The sequence below is a fragment of the Meriones unguiculatus genome, chromosome 8 (genome assembly GCF_030254825.1).
Source record: "Meriones unguiculatus strain TT.TT164.6M chromosome 8, Bangor_MerUng_6.1, whole genome shotgun sequence".
Taxonomy (NCBI): Eukaryota; Metazoa; Chordata; class Mammalia; order Rodentia; family Muridae; genus Meriones; species Meriones unguiculatus.
This window is the reverse complement of record NC_083356.1, coordinates 25,173,211-25,192,153: the sequence shown is the minus strand read 5'-3', so window position 1 is coordinate 25,192,153 and position 18,943 is coordinate 25,173,211. Positions and strand designations below refer to the sequence as shown.

The window sequence follows — 18,943 nt, the reverse complement described above, 5'->3', positions numbered from 1 at the left end:
TCTATAATAAACTTTCTTCTCCATCATACCTAGGAGTAGCCATGTCTTTTCCTTTCTTCCCCCTCCCCCCACTGGGCCCGTGCTTCCTCATGTTCCTGACCCCAGCTCAGGTCTGGAAGTCCCTAGAAACCAAGTGAGTAGCAGAGATTTGCAAACTAATGACACATTAAGTTTTACTTCTTTTCTTTTCTTATTCACTGGGCTTGTGCTTCCCCATGTTGCTGGCTCCAGCCCAGGTCCAAAAGTCATGATAAGTCATGGGTGCAGTTGAGTCATGCTGTTTCCGGCAGTTTCACCACTCCTGTGATTTTCACAAAGGACCTCCAGCACTCAAGCTGTCTACCAGTGCCCGAAGCTTCTCTGACAGTGCAACCTGCAGAGAGAAGAAGGGGGATATGGGCAGCTGGGGCTGGGGAGTGGGGGTGTGTGTGTGCACAGGACACACGGGGCAGGCCATCTACAGGCATACCGGATATATGGCAGGGCTCTGCAGCTGCTTATGAGCAGGACTGAGGCGGCTCAGGGACTGCTGGGCAAAGGTTCTGGACTCATCCAGAGATGGAAGTGGTTCACATAGCTGCAGGGGAGGGGAAAGGGAAGGTAGAGATGCTGGCTTGGGGTCAGAGCTCAGCCGAAGTGTGAGGTGAAGGTGAAGGGCAGGTGAAGGGCGGTTCACCTGTCCATGTTGCAGGTAGAGTCGCAGCAATGGCTCCACCTGGGCTGGCTTCACGGTGCGGGGCTCCTGGGCCCCTTGAGGCCAAACCCTGAGTTCCTGCCCAGCCTTGGGTGGGGGCTCTTCTGCCAACTGCAGTAGGTCTAGTAGCAAAGACCCTGTGTAAGAGGCAAGGATAAAGTCAAATAGGAGCCGGAGACTTGAAAAAAGGACAAAGGAAAGGCAGAGGGAATCACCATCAGAGCCTAGGAACCGGAAGGCAGCCTTGCTCCCTGGCAGTGTTTGCTTCTCGGGGTCTTCTGTCTTCTTCATCCGAGGTTGGCCTCCCACAGATACCAGCTGCAATGACAAGGTGTTTGGATAGTGGACCCCTGTCCCCTCCCATCCATGATCTTCTCGACTTGCCCCACCTAGGGTCAAACATAATCTTTACCTTGTAGACACAGCCCATAGAAGGCTGTTTGGGACAGGTGACCACACTGGTACCAATGCCAATGACGTTCACCTCACTGCCCTGTGCGGAGAGGAGGTGACATTAAGCCAAGCTGCCATCTGTAGGGTGCCAGGGCCCTCTGGACTACCCTCCACCCGTCCCTCTTCCACCCTACCTTCTGGGCCAGCCGAGCTAGCTCCTTCTCATCAATGTTGTTGCTGACTGCAATGGGAACAGATTCTAGCCAGGGCATCTGGAACCTGAAGGTAATGGGTTCACACAGCCCTCAGATGCTCCTGTTTCCCCCTGGTGTCTTGCTCCCCTTAGCCACGCCTATACCCGCCCTTTGCTTAGGAGCCCCTGGTGGTTTTACCCGACTCCTTCCTTCCAGGGCTTTCTCAGTGGCCACTGAAACAGGGCCATGGCCTTACTATAGGAGAGAGTGTTTCCTCGCTGGAGTCCCAGCTCCCAACTCCCATGGGGAATTTCTAGCAGGCACACCGCACCCCTCGTGGGCAACTCACTGAGCACCAACAGTTCGAAAGATCCCACGGATCTTCTGAGCCTGCTGAAGCAGGTCACCACTGTCCAGCCTCACGCCGACTGCCCTGTAGCCTAGCTCCCCCAGCGCCAGGGCAACTGCCAGGAAGTTAGGAAGGCCACTCCTGCGTGTAAAACAAGGGATCAGGGGCTCAGTTGCTCTCTCCAGGCCACCTTGCTAGAATGCTCACAGCTCACCTGTGCACACTGTAGGAATCTAGCAGGCCCTGGAAAGCCCGGGGAAAGGCCAGAGCATAGGCCACAAACGCTGCCCGTTCCCCTGGATGTGGCTCCTGAACCTCTAGCCCCAGGTAGCTGCAAACACGCTTCAGCCACAGATTTACGCTGGCAGGCAGGTCCACCGTGGGGCCCTCACCTGAGGCTGGAACCAACATCTGTAGAAAGAGATTGGTAAAAGATGGCTCCAGAGTGTAGTGCAAAGCCTGGGAGTGGCCAGGATACCATGGCCTCAGGGCAAAGGTGATACCATGAAATGCCAGCTGTCTAGTACAACCTTGGACCAAGTGCCCAGGGCAATATCTGCCGGCATTTACAGCAAGGCCCAGACCACCCTAGCTGGGGTTAAGAACTGGCGTTGGAATCTCGTCCTCTAGAGTAAGGCTGACTGCAGCCCAGCATGGAAGCACACACTGAGACAGAAACAGGAGGATCAAGATTTCAAGGCCAACCTGGGATACACAGGACCCTGACAAAAAACAAAACAGCACTAACCGGGTCCGGGGGCACCTCACTACCCGAAAATGAAGTGACAAAGGAATGGGCCAGGGTCCCTGCCACCGGCACACCCCTCAGTTGTCCAGCAAGTGTGTTGCTGCTGCTGTCGAACCCTGGGTGGGAAGGCAAGGGCGGGCTTAGGGGACCCCCTAAGTGATGATGGTACCTCCCCTTCTGCAACCTATGCCTTTTCCAGGCCTCACCGCCCAGGTAGCTGTAAATAGATGCTGTGAAGCCCCCATCTGGACCCTGGGCTCGCCGCAAGCCGAACTCTAGCAGTCTCTTATCCGGCCCTGCAATCAGGCGAAGCCGAGCAGCGTTGGTGGCTACGAGGCTGTAGAGAGCGACAGAGGCCAGGAGAGCCCAGGTGAGGTGCCGCAAAGCCACCCCAGTGGGAAGACTTAGATAGCCCCAGAGCTTCTGCCTTGCCTACACCTCTCAGAGGCCATGCTCACCTAGCGTAGCTGACCAGACACAGCAGGGGAGTCTCCAGCAGCTGCACCAAAAGGAGAGGCCCAGACACCTGCAGCAGCGGCACCTGTGGGGCCGGAGATCAGCTCCGCAGTGGGACCTCCTGGACACTTCCTCCCCACCCTTTTCCTATCTGCCTGGCTCACAGGGCACTCACGCCAGGGAAAGCAAGGGAACCCTCCGGCAGGGCCCGCACGGTCACCCCAGAGCAGTCAAGGGCCCGAAGGTGCTGGAAGAACGCAGGGTCAGTGTCTGGAGGTAGTACCGAAGCCAGGAACTGCACATCTGGGTCAACAGAGAATACATAGTCTGGGGAAGGCCTCTCAGAGGTCAGGGGTACCTCGGAGAGAGCGCGGGAGACTCGGTCCTGAGGGAGTGGGGGAGGGGGAGGAGGTCCTGTTTCTCTCCCAGGCAGGAGTGCGGGTAGCGAAGCTACCTGCATCCTGCAGACGGAAGGCACGGAGGAAGCGCATACAGTCCCGCAGGCCGGCGGCCAGGGCGAAGGATCCTCCAAAAGGGCAGTTGCGGAAGAAGAGCTCAAACTCTGCTGTCTCACATGCCCGGCCGGCGCGCCAGTAGCCCAGCGCCATGGTAGCCTGGTAGAGGTCCGTGAGCAGCGGCCGCACCACCATGCGCCCCTCGCCGTCCAGTTCCATTGCCATCCTGCACGGTACTCAGACGGCAGACTAATGGCGCCCTACTCCGCCCCCTAGGGCACTGGTCCAGGGTTCAGACTCACACGGAGGAGGGGCCTTTCCCGGGCAACAGTGGGCGGGGCGAGCCACCTATCCCGCAGGGATCCAAACTACCCAGGCTCCCAGATTCTAGCTAGCCACCTCTCCCTGTGAATGGTTCTAACAGGATAGTAGACCTCAAGTACGGGTGCCAAGGCAACTCAAAACCCACCTGGGCTGGAATGCTTTAATTAGGTGGTACTTTACCCTGGCCTCATGCCCTAAGACCTGGGAGGGGCAAGCCTGGCTACCTACCCAACCTTGAGCAGCTGCCTGGAAAGCAGGAACCCCTAGAGGCCAGAGCGGCCTTTCAGGTGTGATGGGAGCCCAAGCATCAGGATGTTTGTTCAACCCGGCAGCCAGTCATTGCATGCCGGGGGTACGGTGGAATATGGTGGTGAAATGCTTCATGCTGGGAAGGCGGAGGCAGGCCTTCCAGGACTGTGTGTAACGCCCAAAACTTCAGTGTTTCTATACTTTAGTCACATTTATGCCCACAGAGCATCAGATCCCCTGAAACCGGAGTCAACTGGTTTTCTTAGTTCCCATGTGGTTCCAGACCCCCATCTTCTGGAAGAGCAGTCAGTACTCTGAACTGCTACGTCATCCTTCCCTGGGTGACAGCTTTATTGGATCCTGCATCTCAGGTCCCCCAGGAAGTCTCTAAAACTTTTGAGGCTAAGGACAACACCAACAGGGAACAGCCACTTGGCACCCTCTCACCTCCATGTCCACGCTATTTCACAAGCACTATTGCCTAGAGACCATCAGTGCACAAGCACTGACCAAGTGATTTTTGGGGGGGTATAGGCAGGCAAAATTCTACACAGTGCAGCTGGATGTACATATTCTAACCATCTCAGGAACCTAAGAAGATGTGCCTCTACTCAAGTCTTCGGTTAGTGGCAGCGCCCCTCCAGAGGTGAGGAGAGTGAGGAGGCATGTTAGATCAGGCCTAGGTGTACTCTAAGTGGTCACAACATCGGGGATGGGGGGGGCACAGGGTGGACAAATGTGGACCCATGAGATTCTGTTTCTGGCCCAAACAGCTTGAACACGAGAGGCAAGAGGTGGGCCAGGGACAAGTATGGACCAGAGCCTGGCGGGCGGTGCACACCAAGTAACACCACAGGAGCCCAAGTGCGAGTTTCAGTCTTTAATCTCAGCAGGTCCTCACACACATGAAACACACTCCTGGACTTTCAGATCTTGTTGAAAGCTGCGATGTCGACGCTCTGCACCTGCGGGGGGGAGACAAAGGGTGTCGTGGCGGTTCGCCCACAGGCCTCCCTGCCCGTGCTCTGCGGCGGGGTTTGGGAGGTAGCCTGTTCCTATGGATGTGGGCGGCAGGAGCCGCTATCCCAGGCTCCACCCGGTCTTCCCTTCTGGTGCCCACTCACATGCTCCTCGAACTTGGTGATCTCCTCTTCCAGCAAGTCAGTGCCCACTTTGTCATCCTCCACCACGCACTGGATCTGCAGCTTCCGGATACCATAGCCAACGGGCACGAGCTTGGAGCCCCCCCAAACCAGCCCGTCCAATTGGATGGAGCGCACACAAGTCTCTAGCTGGGCCATGTCTGTCTCGTCATCCCACTGTGAGAAAATGTGGGGGGCAGAGGGGGCAGGTGCTGAATGAGTCATCTCAGAAACCTCTAGAACACCAGGGGAAATACCTATGACCCCCTTCCCTTGAACCACAGGACACGATTTTACTTCTTTATAGAACCCTTGGAAACAGTCCCAAATTTATGTGACCCATTCCACATTTCTGTTCTTACGTGAAGATCTTTAAACTTCCACCAAGACGTGTGTGTGCGTGCGTGTGTGTGTGTGCGTGCGTGCGTGTGTATGTCAGAGGCTAAGCCTATGGGCAGGCCACACGACAACCCACCCTCCATCTCCAGCTATAAGGTTCTGCCCCGAGTCTCCCAGAAGCCTATCATGCTGCCACTCACAGGTTTGACATCCAAGAGGATGGAGGATTTGGCTACCAATGAAGGCTTCTTGGCCTTCTTCTCTGCGTACTGCCGTAGCCGCTCCTCACGCAGTCTGGCAGCCTCCTTGTCTTCTTCTTCCTCATCACTGCCGAACAGGTCAATGTCATTGTCCTCATCGTCCTCTGCTGGCGTGGCACCCTTCTTGGGGGGTGGCTCCACTTGACGCATGGGAGACACATGCTGCCATAGAGGAAGGGAGGAAGGCTGACTTATCCAGCCCTCTAGAGACATTCTCAGATCTCAGCCCGGCTCCCAGGAAGACCAGACCAGCCTGCCGTGGGGGTCGGTCGTGACTGGGACAGAAGCCAGGACCACATGTCTGAGGCCCCTTCCCAAGCAGGAGGACTCACTTGGGTCTGTGAGGCTGTGACCCGGTGAGCGGGCGAACTCTTCTCCAGTGTGTTCAGCCGGGCCTCCAACTTGGAAATGGCTTGCTGCAGATCTTGCACCACTGTGGGCACAAGGGGACACCAGTCAGATAGCAGAGGCTGGAGCTGGGGCCCCACCTGCCAGGCCCAAGCCCTCACCGCCTCGAAGGTTCTGGTTTTCCACTTCCAGACTGGAAATCCGTACAATGAGCTCACTGTGATCTCCACCAGGTCCACTGGAGACCCCGGGGCCTGAGCTCTGTAAGGGAGGGGAAAGCTGGTCTTAGTGCTTTAGCCTGCTTCTGCGATCCCACGATAGCCACTCAAAAGCCGAGTCCAGACTGAGCTGTAGGTCTGGCTCAGCCATTCTTAATCGGTCCCTACTGTTCCTGGCCAAGGATTTGCTGGAGAAGCAACACAGGAAGGCCTAGAAAGGTGGGACTACAAGACAAACTTCCTGCTAAGGGGGAGCAGTGAAGAACTGCTGTCTTCAGGAAGACAGCAGAGCCCACTGCAACATTCTCAGCCAAGCAGAGCGTATAAGACAAGGGAGCCAAACAGAGAAAGCAGCAGGACTTACAGTCCCAGGGGTGGCCTGGCCCAGGGCCTCAGGGGAGTTGGGCAGCATCACCTTGAGCTAGAAATAGGAGGGGAAAGCAATTGAGGGGCTAGAAGGAAGGAGTATGCAGGTAGTGCCAGCACCTGTGATCTTGCTCCTGAGGTAGCCTCAGAAGGCTCAGGAGGGCACAGGGGCAGGCTCCCCTTGCAGGAAACCAAGCCTTCTAGCTTCATGCTCTCAGATGTTAGTTCCACTCATAGCTAGGAGGGTTACTGGTTTTGAAAACAGTTGCATGCAAGTCTTAGCCCAAACCAATCTCAGCAAGGCCTCGCTAGGATTTCCTCTAGGGGGGTGGGGAAAAAACTCTATCTGCTAGGCAGCATCTGCTCCGTAAGAGGTAACAGATGGGCAGTGTGAGCCTCAGCCCTAGTGACCTGGTAAAACAGCATTTGGGCTGACAGTAAATATTACCTTTTTTTTTTTTTTAATACTTGGTATAACAGCAGAGCGCTATGGCAGTATCTGGCAGTATCTGGCAGTTAGCACTGAAATAAGGTATCTTGGTCTGCCCGCAAGCAAGGCCATACAGTTCAAAAGACTAGAACATATGTGAACGGAGGCTAGGCTGGAATGCAAGGGCTGTTTCCAAAATACGTGGGCACTTTCCTTTTCTATACAACAGGCCCAGGAAAGGTCCTGGCAGGGGACACCCCAACAGAGCCAAGACAGAAAATGGCTGTTGAGCTTGACCCAGCTTTCTGGATGCTAAAGCTCAATGAGCCTGGCCAAGTACACAAATCTGTTATCGTAACTCCATGTCTACCTAGCCCCAGCTTCACTGGCTGAGCATGGGATCCTGAGTTTGGATTTGAGAATGAGAGGATGAGAACTAACAGAAGTCAGGCAGGACCAAGGGGTCAGGTGTGTGCAGCCTTTTGAAAAGGCTATGCACTCTTGGCCATCTGGTAGAATAGTGCCCTAGAATTGGCTGTGCCTCAATCTCCAAAGCTTGTAACATTAGTTCACACAGTAAAGCAGACTTAGCAGATGGAGCTAAGGACCTAGACCAGCAGTTCTCAACCTATGGGTCCCAACTCCTTTACGGGGTCAAATGAGTTAAGACCTGTTAGAAAAATCAGATTTACATTATGATTCTTAACAGCAGCAAAATTGCAGTTATGAAGTAGCAATGAAAATAAGTTTATGGTGGGGGGAGGAGGGGTCCCACAACATGAGGAAATGTATTAAAGGGTCGAAGCATTAGGAAGGTTGAGAACCACTGTTCTAGAGGCTCTATGCATGGCAGGAGGGACAGGATGATCAGACATGGAACGGATTTTCTCCAGACTTCTGATGGCCCCCTGTGGACACCTTGGTTCTGTTCCACCAGATGCCTCTAAAGATCTGACCTCCAGAACTGCAAGATGACAGACTGTATCATTTTTAAGTCACTAGCTGTGGTAATCCAATAGAGCAACCAGGAATCCTCCACACAGGGCAATTGGCCACTGGAAATGGGGTGCTGTAGGAACAAACTCCTAAAGATGTGGAGAGGGCAGCAGGTACAGGCCTTAAAAGGTACGAAGCACAGTAGGGAGTTTAGTCCCACTGTTTCCACTGCTTCTGAGTGAGAAAAACTTGATCTTCAGCCGCTCGTGCAGCTGAACCTGTAGCAGACCCCAAACTCGTAGCAACTGCCGTGCCTCAGCTCTCCCAAGTGCTGTGACTGTACACGTGGCCAGAAAGCCTGGATTTCTAAGCCAAGTATGGAAGGTGTAGTAGCCTCCTTCCTTTTTTGCTACTATGGAAGAAAAACTGAAGGGAAAACTGGAGCAGAAAGAAGCCAAGACCAGATAACTGGGGAGATTCTTGGCCTCTTTTAAGTGCAAAGAAAAACGTAAAAGCATCTCACTGTCCGGAGAGCAGCAATGTCGAGGGGAGCAATGGCTCCCTTGGGAAGAGTAGAAGGTGCAAGGACTTGAAATGTCAGAGACCAGGTATGTGACAACTAACAAATCACAGCCATCTCGACACAAGCCAAGAAATGTGATGGGGCCAAAAAAACCCAGAGGAACTTCCTTGCGATGGCACAGAGTTCTGTGACAAAGTACACCTGCTGAGTTCTTGAAAATTTACTAGCAAAAAACACCACTAATTTAGACCAAAAGAGGAATCAGGATGATATATTTAAAGAAAAAAAAAAGTTTTTTAAAGGCTGAAGATCTTTTACAAGCAGGAAGGTTGTTAAAGCTTCAGCTTCAACGGTGCTGTTTGGTGAAAAGTGTCTGCCAGTGGCCACCTGAGGCACAAACTATTCAGGATTCTGAAACTGTTAGGGACTGGTAGCACCTTCTACATTTCTCTTTCTTGAATGGGAATGCCTGCTGCCTGTCAATCGTCAGTTTTACACAGCACTTTCAAAGATGGCAAACACGACTCAGTTGGTATGAGGAGGTGCCAAAGGACATGCATTTACCCAAGAAATGGGGACAGGGAGGTGCTCAGAGCCTCAGAAGGAACACACTCTACTGGTCTTTGGCCCTATTTTGACTTTTGGCTTTCAGGACCATCGGATGATAAATCTGCATTGTTTTAAGAAGTAGGTTATGATAACCCATTAGAGAGCCGTCAGAAATCCTGTTCCATGGCATATAACCCATTCCAGAGAGAAAGAGTGTGGTCCTCACTTCTTAGGAGTAAGGAAGACAGAGCAAGCCTTGTCTGCTATCTAAAGGGGACAGAAGAGCCAGATGGAACATATCTGGCTTTGTAGGCAACCTGGTCCCTCGCTAAGACTTAGTCCAAGATGATGCTGACTAGCATACTTCACTAAATAATTATCCTCTTTCCAGGAAGGGCCCCACCTCATCAGGAGGAATAGTCTATGAGATATAGGAGCTGTGTGCTTCTTCAGTGAGAGAGCAAGCAGGAAGGAACAGGCTTCCAAGGCATGTGCCAACAGCATACACCCTGAAAAATGACACCGCTTAGCCCAAGCAGCCATGGCAAGCACTGCAGGAATAGCTCCAGTGACTCCCAGTTCATATCAAAAGACAGACATGGAAAAGTCTAGAGAGCAAGACCATTTTCCAAGACAACGTGGGCACAGAGGCCTCAGCACTCATGTCCTACAAGAGCACAGCATCACAAACTGTGCCCTACAGTACTCCAAAGGCCAACAAAGTAGTCAGCTGTACTAAAGGGTTAAAAAAAAAATCAGACATGCTGTTTGGCCGAGCACAAGCCCATGGGTACATGGGCTGTGAGTACTCACTCCAGCCAGGGATTTCTGGATGTTCTCTCTGGCTCTTGCAATGTCACGGAGGATCACGCTGGCACCATTCTCCTGCAGATAGTGCAGAAAGAACCAGTCTTCTTTTGTTTTGGCTTAAAAAAAAATTTTTTTTAAACACACACAAACACAGAACCCCCACATACAAAAACCAAAACAAAACAAAAGCCCTAAGAACCCTCACTCAAAAAGCAAGAATGCATTACAAAGAGGAAAGGCATTACAGAGAAGGAAAGCTTCCAAGATGGTGAAAAGCAGAAGGTGATGGAGGCCAGGATCACAAAGTCTTGAGGTAGCCATCCATGCTGAGGCCTGGCCACACACCACCCCTGGACACCTGTCTGCTTGCTGGCCCCAGCCGCCTAGAAGCAGCAAGAGTGGGCTATCCCATGTGTTAGGATCAGGAGCCAAGAGCAGAAGCATTGCAGGAGCCAGCCAAGGCCCTCCACAGATTCCTTAACAGGGCCACTTGGCCTAACATATCTCCAGCCCAACCGAGGGTTCCACTAGCAAGGTCCTCACCTGGCGGGAACCTGCTGTCGCAGGCCCATTCATCTGCTCGTAGAATCTCCTTTCAGCATCATCGTATTTAAACTTGTCAAACCAGATCTTCTCGTGCATTAGAAAGTTCGTAGCCATTTTTCTGCTGAGATGGGAAAGTGTGGCTGGGTCAGTGTGGCTAGAAAACCTGCAGTTGACCTCTGGTTTCACCTTCCCCACAGGCTCCAGGCATAGCCTGCCTGAGTACTCTGGAACAGGCCAGAGGTAACGAACCGGGTGCCTTGAAGGCTATCACTTGCTGGACCAGCTCACAAGTCCTGCTTGGCTTCATCGACTACCTCAATGCTGCCCAAGACCCCAGTGCTCAATTTAACACCAAGCCCCTTTCGCACACAAAAGAGTCATCAGTCCTTCCATCTCCAAAATGGGTTCCCCTGCCAGGGCCTGGGGGAGGGCTATCTCTAGGTAAGTCTTTCTAAGCACCCAAGCCCTGATTTTTTTTTCTAACCATAAAATCCAATATAACTCATACCAGCGGCTAGAGCACAAAAGCAGCTGTAAGACCAACAGCCAGCCAACTAGCCACCCTTCAGCCAAACAGATTTTTAACAATGAGACAAGACCACCCTGTTCCCTAGTTATTTTTCACAAAAACACATTATCCTAGCACACAGGTTTGTTGTTCTCAACATGTCAGTACTTGATTAGGATGGTTTTAAAACAAGGGTACAATGAAAGCTCTATGGCTACCAAGACCACAGTGTCTTAGGACCGTTATTCTAGCCGAGGGTCCAGCTCACTGTTTCTTCTTCAGGTATTGCCACCCACCATGTAGCGCCTACACTTGGCACAATATGGGAGCTGGGATATGCAAACGAAGTGTCCACAGAGCCCACCATTCACTACCCTGACCTTCCTGCCAGGGGACAGACCTACCCAATCTCATTCTGCCAATTTTCTGTGTGGAAGGCCTCAAGGCCATCACCAGCCCACCCCCAATGTCTTCTTTCAAGAATAGAGCCCTGACACTGCTCCCCTTCCCCAGGATGCCTTGGTGAGGAGCCAGGCCACTGTGAACCCAGGGAAGGTGGATGGCAGACAGGACGTACAGATGCCCACAGACCGCCGGCTTCCATTCCCATTCCTTTGTCACCATCCAAGATCGATATTACTTCTCAGGAGACTCGGGACCCTCCAGATCCTTCCCCACTGACTTCTGTCCTTTCCGTGTCTATCCATGACAGCGAGCTGCCTAGGCCGCCACCTCCCATGGTCATACATCACCCTCTAAGCCCTTCCCTGGCCTTCAGAGGCCAATCTTACTACTCCACCTGTGTTTGAGGCAAGATCCCCTGGAGGCTCTGGGCTAGGCAGGTTTCTTTACCCAAAGGGAGGCCAAAAAGACAAGCACCCTTTAGAGGGCCGGTCAGCCATGTGCTCTTGGATCCAATACCCTTCTTACCTCAATGGAAATATACCGTAAACTGGGATATATGTGGGTCAAGATCAGGTGCCAGAGACCTGCTACAAGGCTCCTCACTCACCCTTGCAGACAATCTGTCTTCTGGGTTATTTGATGGGGGCGGGGGGGCTTTGCCTTGTGCAGAAAGACCCCTTGGCCCACCAACACCAACAACTCAGAACTCTGTAACCCTGAAGGACAGAGCACTACTGGTGCCCACCCTACCCCTATATTCAAGCTGGTCAGGTCCACAGGGGAGTATGAGGGTCCCCAGCCTAGAGACAGCTGTCCCTGTGTTTGCAGCCTAAGTCAATCCCGACACCTGCAGCCATATTTCTCCTACTTGGGTCTCAGGCTGGACAAAGATGGGCCAGAACGGGGCGTGGGTCGGTGAGCCAGGGAGGCGGCTTCTAGGCGCCAGGCTATGCGCAGTGCCTCAGCAGCATGGTGGCGGCACTCAGCGCTGTCGTAGGTAGGCTTGCTGAGCCAGGGGGCCTCTCCGTCTTTATGTAGGAAGTACCAGTAGGGCAGGGAAGAAGGGGGCTCCCCATCGGCCCGTTTTGACCCAGCTCGCTTGTTTCCTACAGCATTGCGACTCCGGCGGTCTCTGCGGCCCCTCCGAGCACCCTCCGCCTGACTGGCTCGCTCCTGCAGGCGCACTTTCCCTGGGGGGTGGCCATCAAATAGGGCCTCATAGAAGCCCCTTTCAGCTGCATCGTACCGGGGCTTTTCCAGCCATACCTCCCTCACCAGTGCCTGCAGGCTACTCAGAGGAGGCTGGCCATTGGCTGGTGGGCACGGCTGGCAGGCCACGGCCAGGTCAGGAGCGACAGCTTGCTGGCCTGTGTCAGGAGTCCCCTGCTTGTGGCTCCCCTCCGCAGCCAGCAGCAAGGCCTGAGACCACTCCACAAAAGCCCGCTCAGCCTGATCAAAGCAAGACTTGTTGACCCAGATCCCCCAGGTCACATGGTGGCAGGCCACATGGCTTCCATGCGTACATGGCCCCCGAGGGGCCAGAGCAAGCGGCTGGGCTGCCTGGGCGGCCACATCTGCCAGCCTCTGGCGGTAGGAGCTTTCTGCCTGGTCGAAGAGTGGCTTGTCCAGCCATACATGGTCAGCTGAGAGGCCCACAAGGGCCAGGTCTGCCTGGCCAAGCCAACTCTTGGGGGAGCGCTTTCTCTTTTTCTGTAAGGGCTTCTTGCACTCGTGGCTCTTCTTAGGATCACTCCTGCTGTTGGTGTTGGGGGTCTCTGCCTCATCGGTGTCCTCCGTGTCCTCCTGGCTGGGCCCGTTCACAGCTGGCACTTTGGCCAGGAGCGGCTGGACAGAGGCGGCGGCTCTCGTGGCCTCATGCTCATGGAAGCGCCGCTCGGCTTCCTCATACTTGTGCTTGTCCTCCCAGACGGTCTCCAGCGCACAAGAGGCCTTCCCACTCCTCATCTTCGGGCGCAGCATTAAAAAGCAAGCACAAGAAGGCAGTTGCAACATAGCAGAGGCACCTGCCACCCTTGCCTTCCTCAGTCTAGCAGGCAAGGGTAGGCAGGGAGGCCTGGGGAAAGGAGAGGGCAGGCCACCAAAAGGGGCTTCACCAGATGACATGCAAGGGCACACAAGAGTCAAATCCACACCAAGAACTTTTGTTGAGTCAAAAACAGCATACACATATATGAATACATTCGCATCTTATTACTGTGAATGCTGCCTTTGCTAAGCCAACGAGCCCCATAGCTTCAGAAAGGGACCTAAGCAACACTTCCAAACTCAGACACCTTTTCTCAAGGGGTCCCCAGACAGGGTGCCAAATAAAACACACCGCTGGACTCATTGTCAATGGACTTTAATATAGGCAATCAGTAGGGTGTTTTGTGTGTGTGTGTGTGTGTGTGTGTGTGTGTATGTATGTATAAACACATCCCATGAGATGTTCTATGTTCACTTATAGCAAGAAATTACTCATGGCTTATGTGAATTCAAACTTAGTGTGGCTGTGTTGTGCATATTGTCGAGCCTGGCACCTCCCTGAGGTGGCTGAGTTTCCAGCTCACTCACTGACAAGGACTTGGGCCTGCCCAGCTGGGTGGAGCAACCGGCAAGCGGTCCATCACAGAACGGCACCTGCACCTACCTTGGTCACACAAGCACCTTAGGCAGACCAGTGTGCTTTTCCAGTGCAGGATGTCTCAGGGAAGGGACTGTGTCTCTGTGAGCCTGACTGACCTCACAGGGATGGGTCAGGGGCAGAGAATAGGTGCACACCATCAACAGGGATCCTTAATCTAAAGCTGGTATCACCTCCCCATCAGGAGGTTACCAGACTACAACTCAGAATCCATCTGAACCAAAGGGTCATCATGAGGGCCTCAGAGTCTCAGGATACCCTATCTCACTTGCTACGGTATTCAGTGGACAAGACTCTTGCCTCAGGAGTCTTAGCTTCCTTATAGGACAGTGTCACCTCAAGCTCTGACTTTAGGCACCTGCTCCCTCAGCAGAGTGTGGCTCTGAAGCACACACAGCAGCAGCCACACAGGGAAGACTTGCCTTTGCTACTCCTGAAGCCAGATGTGGCACAATGGAATGGACAGGCTCCAGGTGCTACCAACCAGCCCAGAAGGCCACTAGTAAATGCCTTGCCCTAGAAGGGTAACCCTGTCAAGATTCTTGTACTATTGACTCAACTAACAGATGCTGCTATCATGCTGCTTCTGCGGGCCTGCAGCAACACAGGCCATCTGCTGGGCTCTTATGCAGTGGAAGGACACTCTCTGGCTGGACAGCAATCCTTCACATCACCGTCTGGGACCTCTTCCTAATACATCCAACAAAACGCTTGACTGGAAGAGTGTTGAGCTATCTAAACCTCACCCACGCTGACGACCTCAGAAAATTCTACTTGTCATACCCTGAAGCCTACCTCTAAGTGAGAACTAAGCTTATTTAGTGCAGTCCGCCCAAGCTCTCTCCACTGTGAGGAGCCAGGACCAGGAGCCACAGAGGCATACAGAGGTCTCCAGGACACCCCCACACTTACCAAGGCCAAGTAGCAGGGGCAGGGGCAGGGACTGAGGAGGATCCCAGGAGGCAGAGCATTGTGACATCACCCTCTGTCACCAAGGGGGCAGTACATGCCATCACAGCAGGACCTAACTGGCTCCAACCTCCTGACTTCTGTCTCCGAGGCTGTTCTGTTCTCATGCAGGACTACACGTGTAGGTTTACAACACTCCGTTCCCTTCAGCAATGCACACTGAGCTGGGCCCCTCACCAAACGCAGACCACAGACTACCGCAGACTAGGTGGGAACCCCGCCGAAGGAAACATAGCTCCTTCCAATGCTCCTGCAAAAGGGTCAGGACAGGGCCACGGGAACTATATTCTTCCTCGGGCCACATCTTCATGTTTGGCCACTTCTCCATAGGCTGTGTGCCAACCTGCTTGGTGCCTGGGCCCCCTAAGTACCTACTTGCCGCTAGAACAGCTAACCACACCATTGCCCTGTTCCAGCAAGCTCGACTCTGCATAGGGATGCCTCTCTCAAGCAGGGCGACGCTGGGAGGGGACTTTCTTGGCTCAGGTGAAGGGAGACACGGGGCGCTTTGCAGGTGTACTTACTTTTGCTTTGGCCTCCTAGGACAGCATGAAGGAAAAGCAGCAAGGTTAGAGCAGTGGGAAAGGCTACCCATGCCAGACAGCAGCTGAGGCAGCCTGGGTCGCCTTTCAGAAGCTGCTTGTCAAGGTGGCATGGCAACAGAGGATAAAATGAGATATACACCACTAAATCCCAGGGGGCTGCCTGGTCCTCAGACTCGAGAAGCAGCACCCTTCCATTAGAGTTCCTCTTATCTCGAAGATAGGCAGAACCACTATGGAAGCTACTGCTCCCACCCTTGCCCTCTCCTGAGCCCACAACAACCTGCATCAAGGTGAGCTAGCACCTACAGATGCTCCCTTAACTGTGGAAGAAACCCAGCCTCTCCCCTTCACTGGCAGGGCTTTGGAAGAGAAGGACAACGACCTATCTATCTATAGGACCAAGTGGTCCAGGTCTAGGCAGCTCTAAGCTGTGGTTCTGCTGCCACCAGGGCCCAGTGCCCATCCTGGGCAGGGGCCTCTCACTGAAATGGTGCCACCTCTGGGTTGGGGAGACAGAGATCACGCAGACAGGGGTGCCAACCCAAGACGTCAGCAGAAGCAGCAAAGGCTCCCAAGGGACAAGGTCTTCTCCAAACTGCTTTCCCCACAGGTGCACAACAGGCTGAGAACCTTAGCCTGTTTGTACCCAGACTGGGCATACCTGAACTCCATTGCTTCCCTGGAGGACACGCATATGCAAACCTGCAGCTGTCCAGGAAAAACAGCTTGGAAATAAGTAGCAGTGAATTTCTCAAACCCCCACGGGACAGGTTTGTCAGTATCCACATCCCTACACACGGTTGGCTCTTCTTTCTCTAGAGGCTTTATCCGGGAAATAGCAGGAGCATGCCAAAGAGACTGAAGTACCAGAAAGAAGGCGAGCTTTCAGAAAGAAGTGGCCTAAGCAGGCCCTGGACTGCAGAGTGCCACCTCAGCTCAGCTGTAAAGCTCATGCCTCAGCTCTGGCTTGCAGGTCCCTGGGTTTGGGGAGTTCATGTGGCACACAAGGCCTGATAATCGGTCCTAGGTCCTGAGATACAACACAGACAGACACGGCCATGTAGCCCAGTACACAGACCTAGCCCCACTCACAAGAAACTTGACAAAAGAGCTTACTAGCCAGCAAGCAGCCTGAGGGCCAAGCTACAACTGTTTTTCAAAGAACAGTGTTTGAAGTTCTCATAGCTTCTACCCATCCGGGCAAGCCAGGCCCCATCAAGGGCACTTTTGGCTTGGGGACCAGACCCTGAGGAAGATGAGAATGGATATGCCACAGCCATGCCCCATCACAGTAGCAAACACCTGGAGGGCTCCATGTGCTGGGAACGATAAAAATGTCCACGGAGGAGCTGGCTTTCTGAGCCCTAAGCCCCATACCTTCTGACCTTTGGACAGTCTGCGGTAGCATATTGCCCCATCCATCTTTAGAGTGATGGGCTCCCAACACTATCTGTCCTCCACAGGAGGAGAAAGGAGCAAGGTGGGTAGCCAATGGGTCTGCAGCAAGCTCAACTTGCATCCCTTCACCCCAAAAGCAACACTCTCTGAGCTCATCTGGCGTGAGTCTGTGAACGAATGCTGTCCATAAGGATGTCTGTGTCTGGTGTCCAAAGGGGCAGCTGGTAGCAGCTGGAATGTAAAGAAGACTCAGGAGCAAAGAAAAAGCTAGCCACACTGCAGTTTACATAGGCAAAGGAACTATACCTTCGTCTTTTTTCATGGGTTAAATTTTAAACTCCAAGTTCCCACCCTGCTTCTCTGCCTCTGGGATATCCCAACCCTACTCAGAAACACTGGCCTGTGCGGTCTCCCCCCTCACGAGACCCAAGAGACTAATGCTGTCACTCCAGCCTAAGCTCAGGCAGCTCCAATCTCCTTGGCCCAAGAGCCACTGTTAGTTGGTTCTATTTCTGTCCCAACCTGTGGTATCCTGACTTGACAGAGAGGCCTTGGGGCTTTGCTGGATAGCTCTTGCTTTCTCAGCTTTTCTTTTATACCTGATAACACCCACACTTAAGCGTGGGGGGGGGTTGGTCCTCTGTTCATCTTAGACACAGGAAAATCAACTCCATTGGTATAACCATCCAAATCTGCTGAGTTGAGTGATATGTGGAGCAATGACTCCAATCTTCAACAGGCACACACCATCTTGAATCCCTGAAGAAACTCCCAATACCAGCATCTTCTGCCTTTATGCCTCAAAGAGCCACTCTTTCTGGCCATCAACCCCTCTCAAGCACCCTCTGCCTGTACTACCTGGAGCCTCTCCTATCCAAAACCTAAGCCTAGAGATCAGCTTTCATGACAGAAAGCCATGCAGCGCACATCCCGGGCAAGAAAGTGTAATATGGCTCCCTCTGCCAACTCTCCAACTGTGTGCGGAGTTCTCCGGCAGTTCAAAAGGAGGCTCACGCTGAACAGGCCACCAAAGGGCTTGGTTAGGGGACTCCTTGTCCCTCTGAGGACTTCTTCCTCTTGACTTTGCTCCACGAGATTGGCTTAGGGGGCACTTGGTTGTCCTGTCACATAGGTTTTTTTTCTCTTCATCTGTGAGAATCCGCCCGAGATAAGCCCAGTTATCCCCGAATGACAGGGCCAGTTCTGAAGCACCCCTGGGGCTAGCACCCAAGACTGTCTTTAAGTTCTTTTGCTGCCGAGGTGGCTTTTCCATGATGCCGGGAGAGAGCGCTCGTGCATTAGAAAAAAGAGCGAGCGTACCCTTCAATGCCCCTTTCCCAAGAAAACTGCCCAGCCCATCTTACTGAAATCAATAAGCACAGCCAGCCCTATCACTTTTGAGCCAATCGGCATCACATGCCTTTTCTCAACCCTGTGTCCCTGGGCCTTCTAAATTCCACGAGGCTGCACCGAAGCAACTTTCCTCTACGCCTGGAGTTCGCTATGCCCTCGATGCTTAACCACAGGACCCAAGACCTTGGCAAGAGCTGGAGCAGACCAACGCCGGCCCCCAAAACTCCGGGGGCCGATCGTCTGCAGGCAAGGATATTACTCAGGTACGTGCCCACGGGCCACCGCGCGGCCAACCTAAAGCAGCACTCAAGGAACCATGTGGCCACCGGCCTGCTCCCATACAGGCCCAGAAGGTCCCCCGCTGCCAGCTCTGACCCACTGGAACCAACCCTAACGGCGCGAGGCCAACACTGCAGGCCTCTGCCGCACGTGCGCTCCTCGAGGCGGGGCCCGCGGTACTCACACGCCAGCCAAGGACGCAGCAACCAAAACCTGGAACTGCGAGCTCAGGACTGCAAAGGAAAGGGAGGGTGACCACGCAGCTCCCGGAAAACGCAGCGGAACAAACCACGAAAGGCGCAGCGGGGGACAGAACCCTGAGCACGCGCTGCCTCGCCTTCAGAGAATGCATCACGATGCATGCAGAAACCACCATGGCAGAATCCTGGAGACAGGTACCTCGGGAGTCGCGCTTCACCCGAAGAGCTTTCGCTAACAGCCGAGAACCGGACCTCCCGAAACGCCGCACCCCTCCACAGCCGGAAGAGTGGAAACGCCGGACTCGGGCGGGGC

The 18,943-nt window shown here is 53.6% G+C and overlaps 2 protein-coding genes across 15 annotated transcripts; both read right to left on the bottom strand.

Annotated features, from left to right (window-relative positions):
• Positions 1-147: 147 nt before the first annotated feature.
• Positions 148-3,562, bottom strand: Naprt (nicotinate phosphoribosyltransferase). 2 transcript variants are annotated; one of them, XM_021660033.2, is made up of 13 exons: positions 3,289-3,562; positions 3,010-3,137; positions 2,837-2,919; positions 2,585-2,715; positions 2,379-2,494; positions 1,845-2,041; positions 1,631-1,771; positions 1,282-1,366; positions 1,107-1,187; positions 910-1,012; positions 677-831; positions 470-577; positions 148-373 (listed from the first exon to the last, which is right to left on the bottom strand). In XM_021660033.2, exons 1-13 carry the CDS (start codon positions 3,512-3,514, stop codon positions 311-313), a joined length of 1,617 nt encoding a protein of 538 aa, XP_021515708.1. In that variant the 5' UTR covers positions 3,515-3,562; the 3' UTR covers positions 148-310. The 2 variants fall into 2 exon arrangements, with proteins under 2 accessions (XP_021515708.1, XP_060245246.1); XM_060389263.1 differs by lacking the exons at positions 2,379-2,494; positions 3,010-3,137; positions 3,289-3,562.
• A 1,165-nt stretch (positions 3,563-4,727) lies between these two features.
• On the bottom strand, positions 4,728-18,925 carry Eef1d (eukaryotic translation elongation factor 1 delta). 13 transcript variants are annotated; one of them, XM_060389255.1, is made up of 10 exons: positions 15,380-15,397; positions 12,111-13,207; positions 10,327-10,450; positions 9,787-9,858; positions 6,534-6,590; positions 6,113-6,212; positions 5,936-6,036; positions 5,544-5,765; positions 4,987-5,181; positions 4,728-4,827 (listed from the first exon to the last, which is right to left on the bottom strand). In XM_060389255.1, exons 2-10 carry the CDS (start codon positions 13,205-13,207, stop codon positions 4,789-4,791), a joined length of 2,007 nt encoding a protein of 668 aa, XP_060245238.1. In that variant the 5' UTR covers positions 15,380-15,397; the 3' UTR covers positions 4,728-4,788. The 13 variants fall into 13 exon arrangements, with proteins under 13 accessions (XP_060245238.1, XP_060245239.1, XP_060245242.1 ...); XM_060389256.1 differs by having other exon boundaries at positions 10,327-10,447; XM_060389259.1 differs by lacking the exons at positions 12,111-13,207; positions 15,380-15,397 and adding an exon at positions 18,830-18,925.
• Between the last annotated feature and the right edge of the window lie 18 nt (positions 18,926-18,943).

Excerpts from the sequence above, each read along its gene's own strand:
- Naprt (XM_021660033.2), bottom strand. The coding sequence starts at position 3,514 with ATGGCAATGGAACTGGACGGCGAGGGGCGCATGGTGGTGCGGCCGCTG. Across the intron at positions 2,716-2,836 it reads TGTCTGGTCAGCTACGCTAG|CCTCGTAGCCACCAACGCTG; the intron begins GTGAGCATGGCC and ends CGCTCTCTACAG. Across the intron at positions 2,495-2,584 it reads TATTTACAGCTACCTGGGCG|GGTTCGACAGCAGCAGCAAC; the intron begins GTGAGGCCTGGA and ends CTTCCCACCCAG.
- Eef1d (XM_060389255.1), bottom strand. The coding sequence starts at position 13,207 with ATGAGGAGTGGGAAGGCCTCTTGTGCGCTGGAGACCGTCTGGGAGGAC. Across the intron at positions 5,182-5,543 it reads TCCTCTTGGATGTCAAACCT|TGGGATGACGAGACAGACAT; the intron begins GTGAGTGGCAGC and ends ATTTTCTCACAG. Across the intron at positions 4,828-4,986 it reads TCACCAAGTTCGAGGAGCAT|GTGCAGAGCGTCGACATCGC; the intron begins GTGAGTGGGCAC and ends TCCCCCCCGCAG.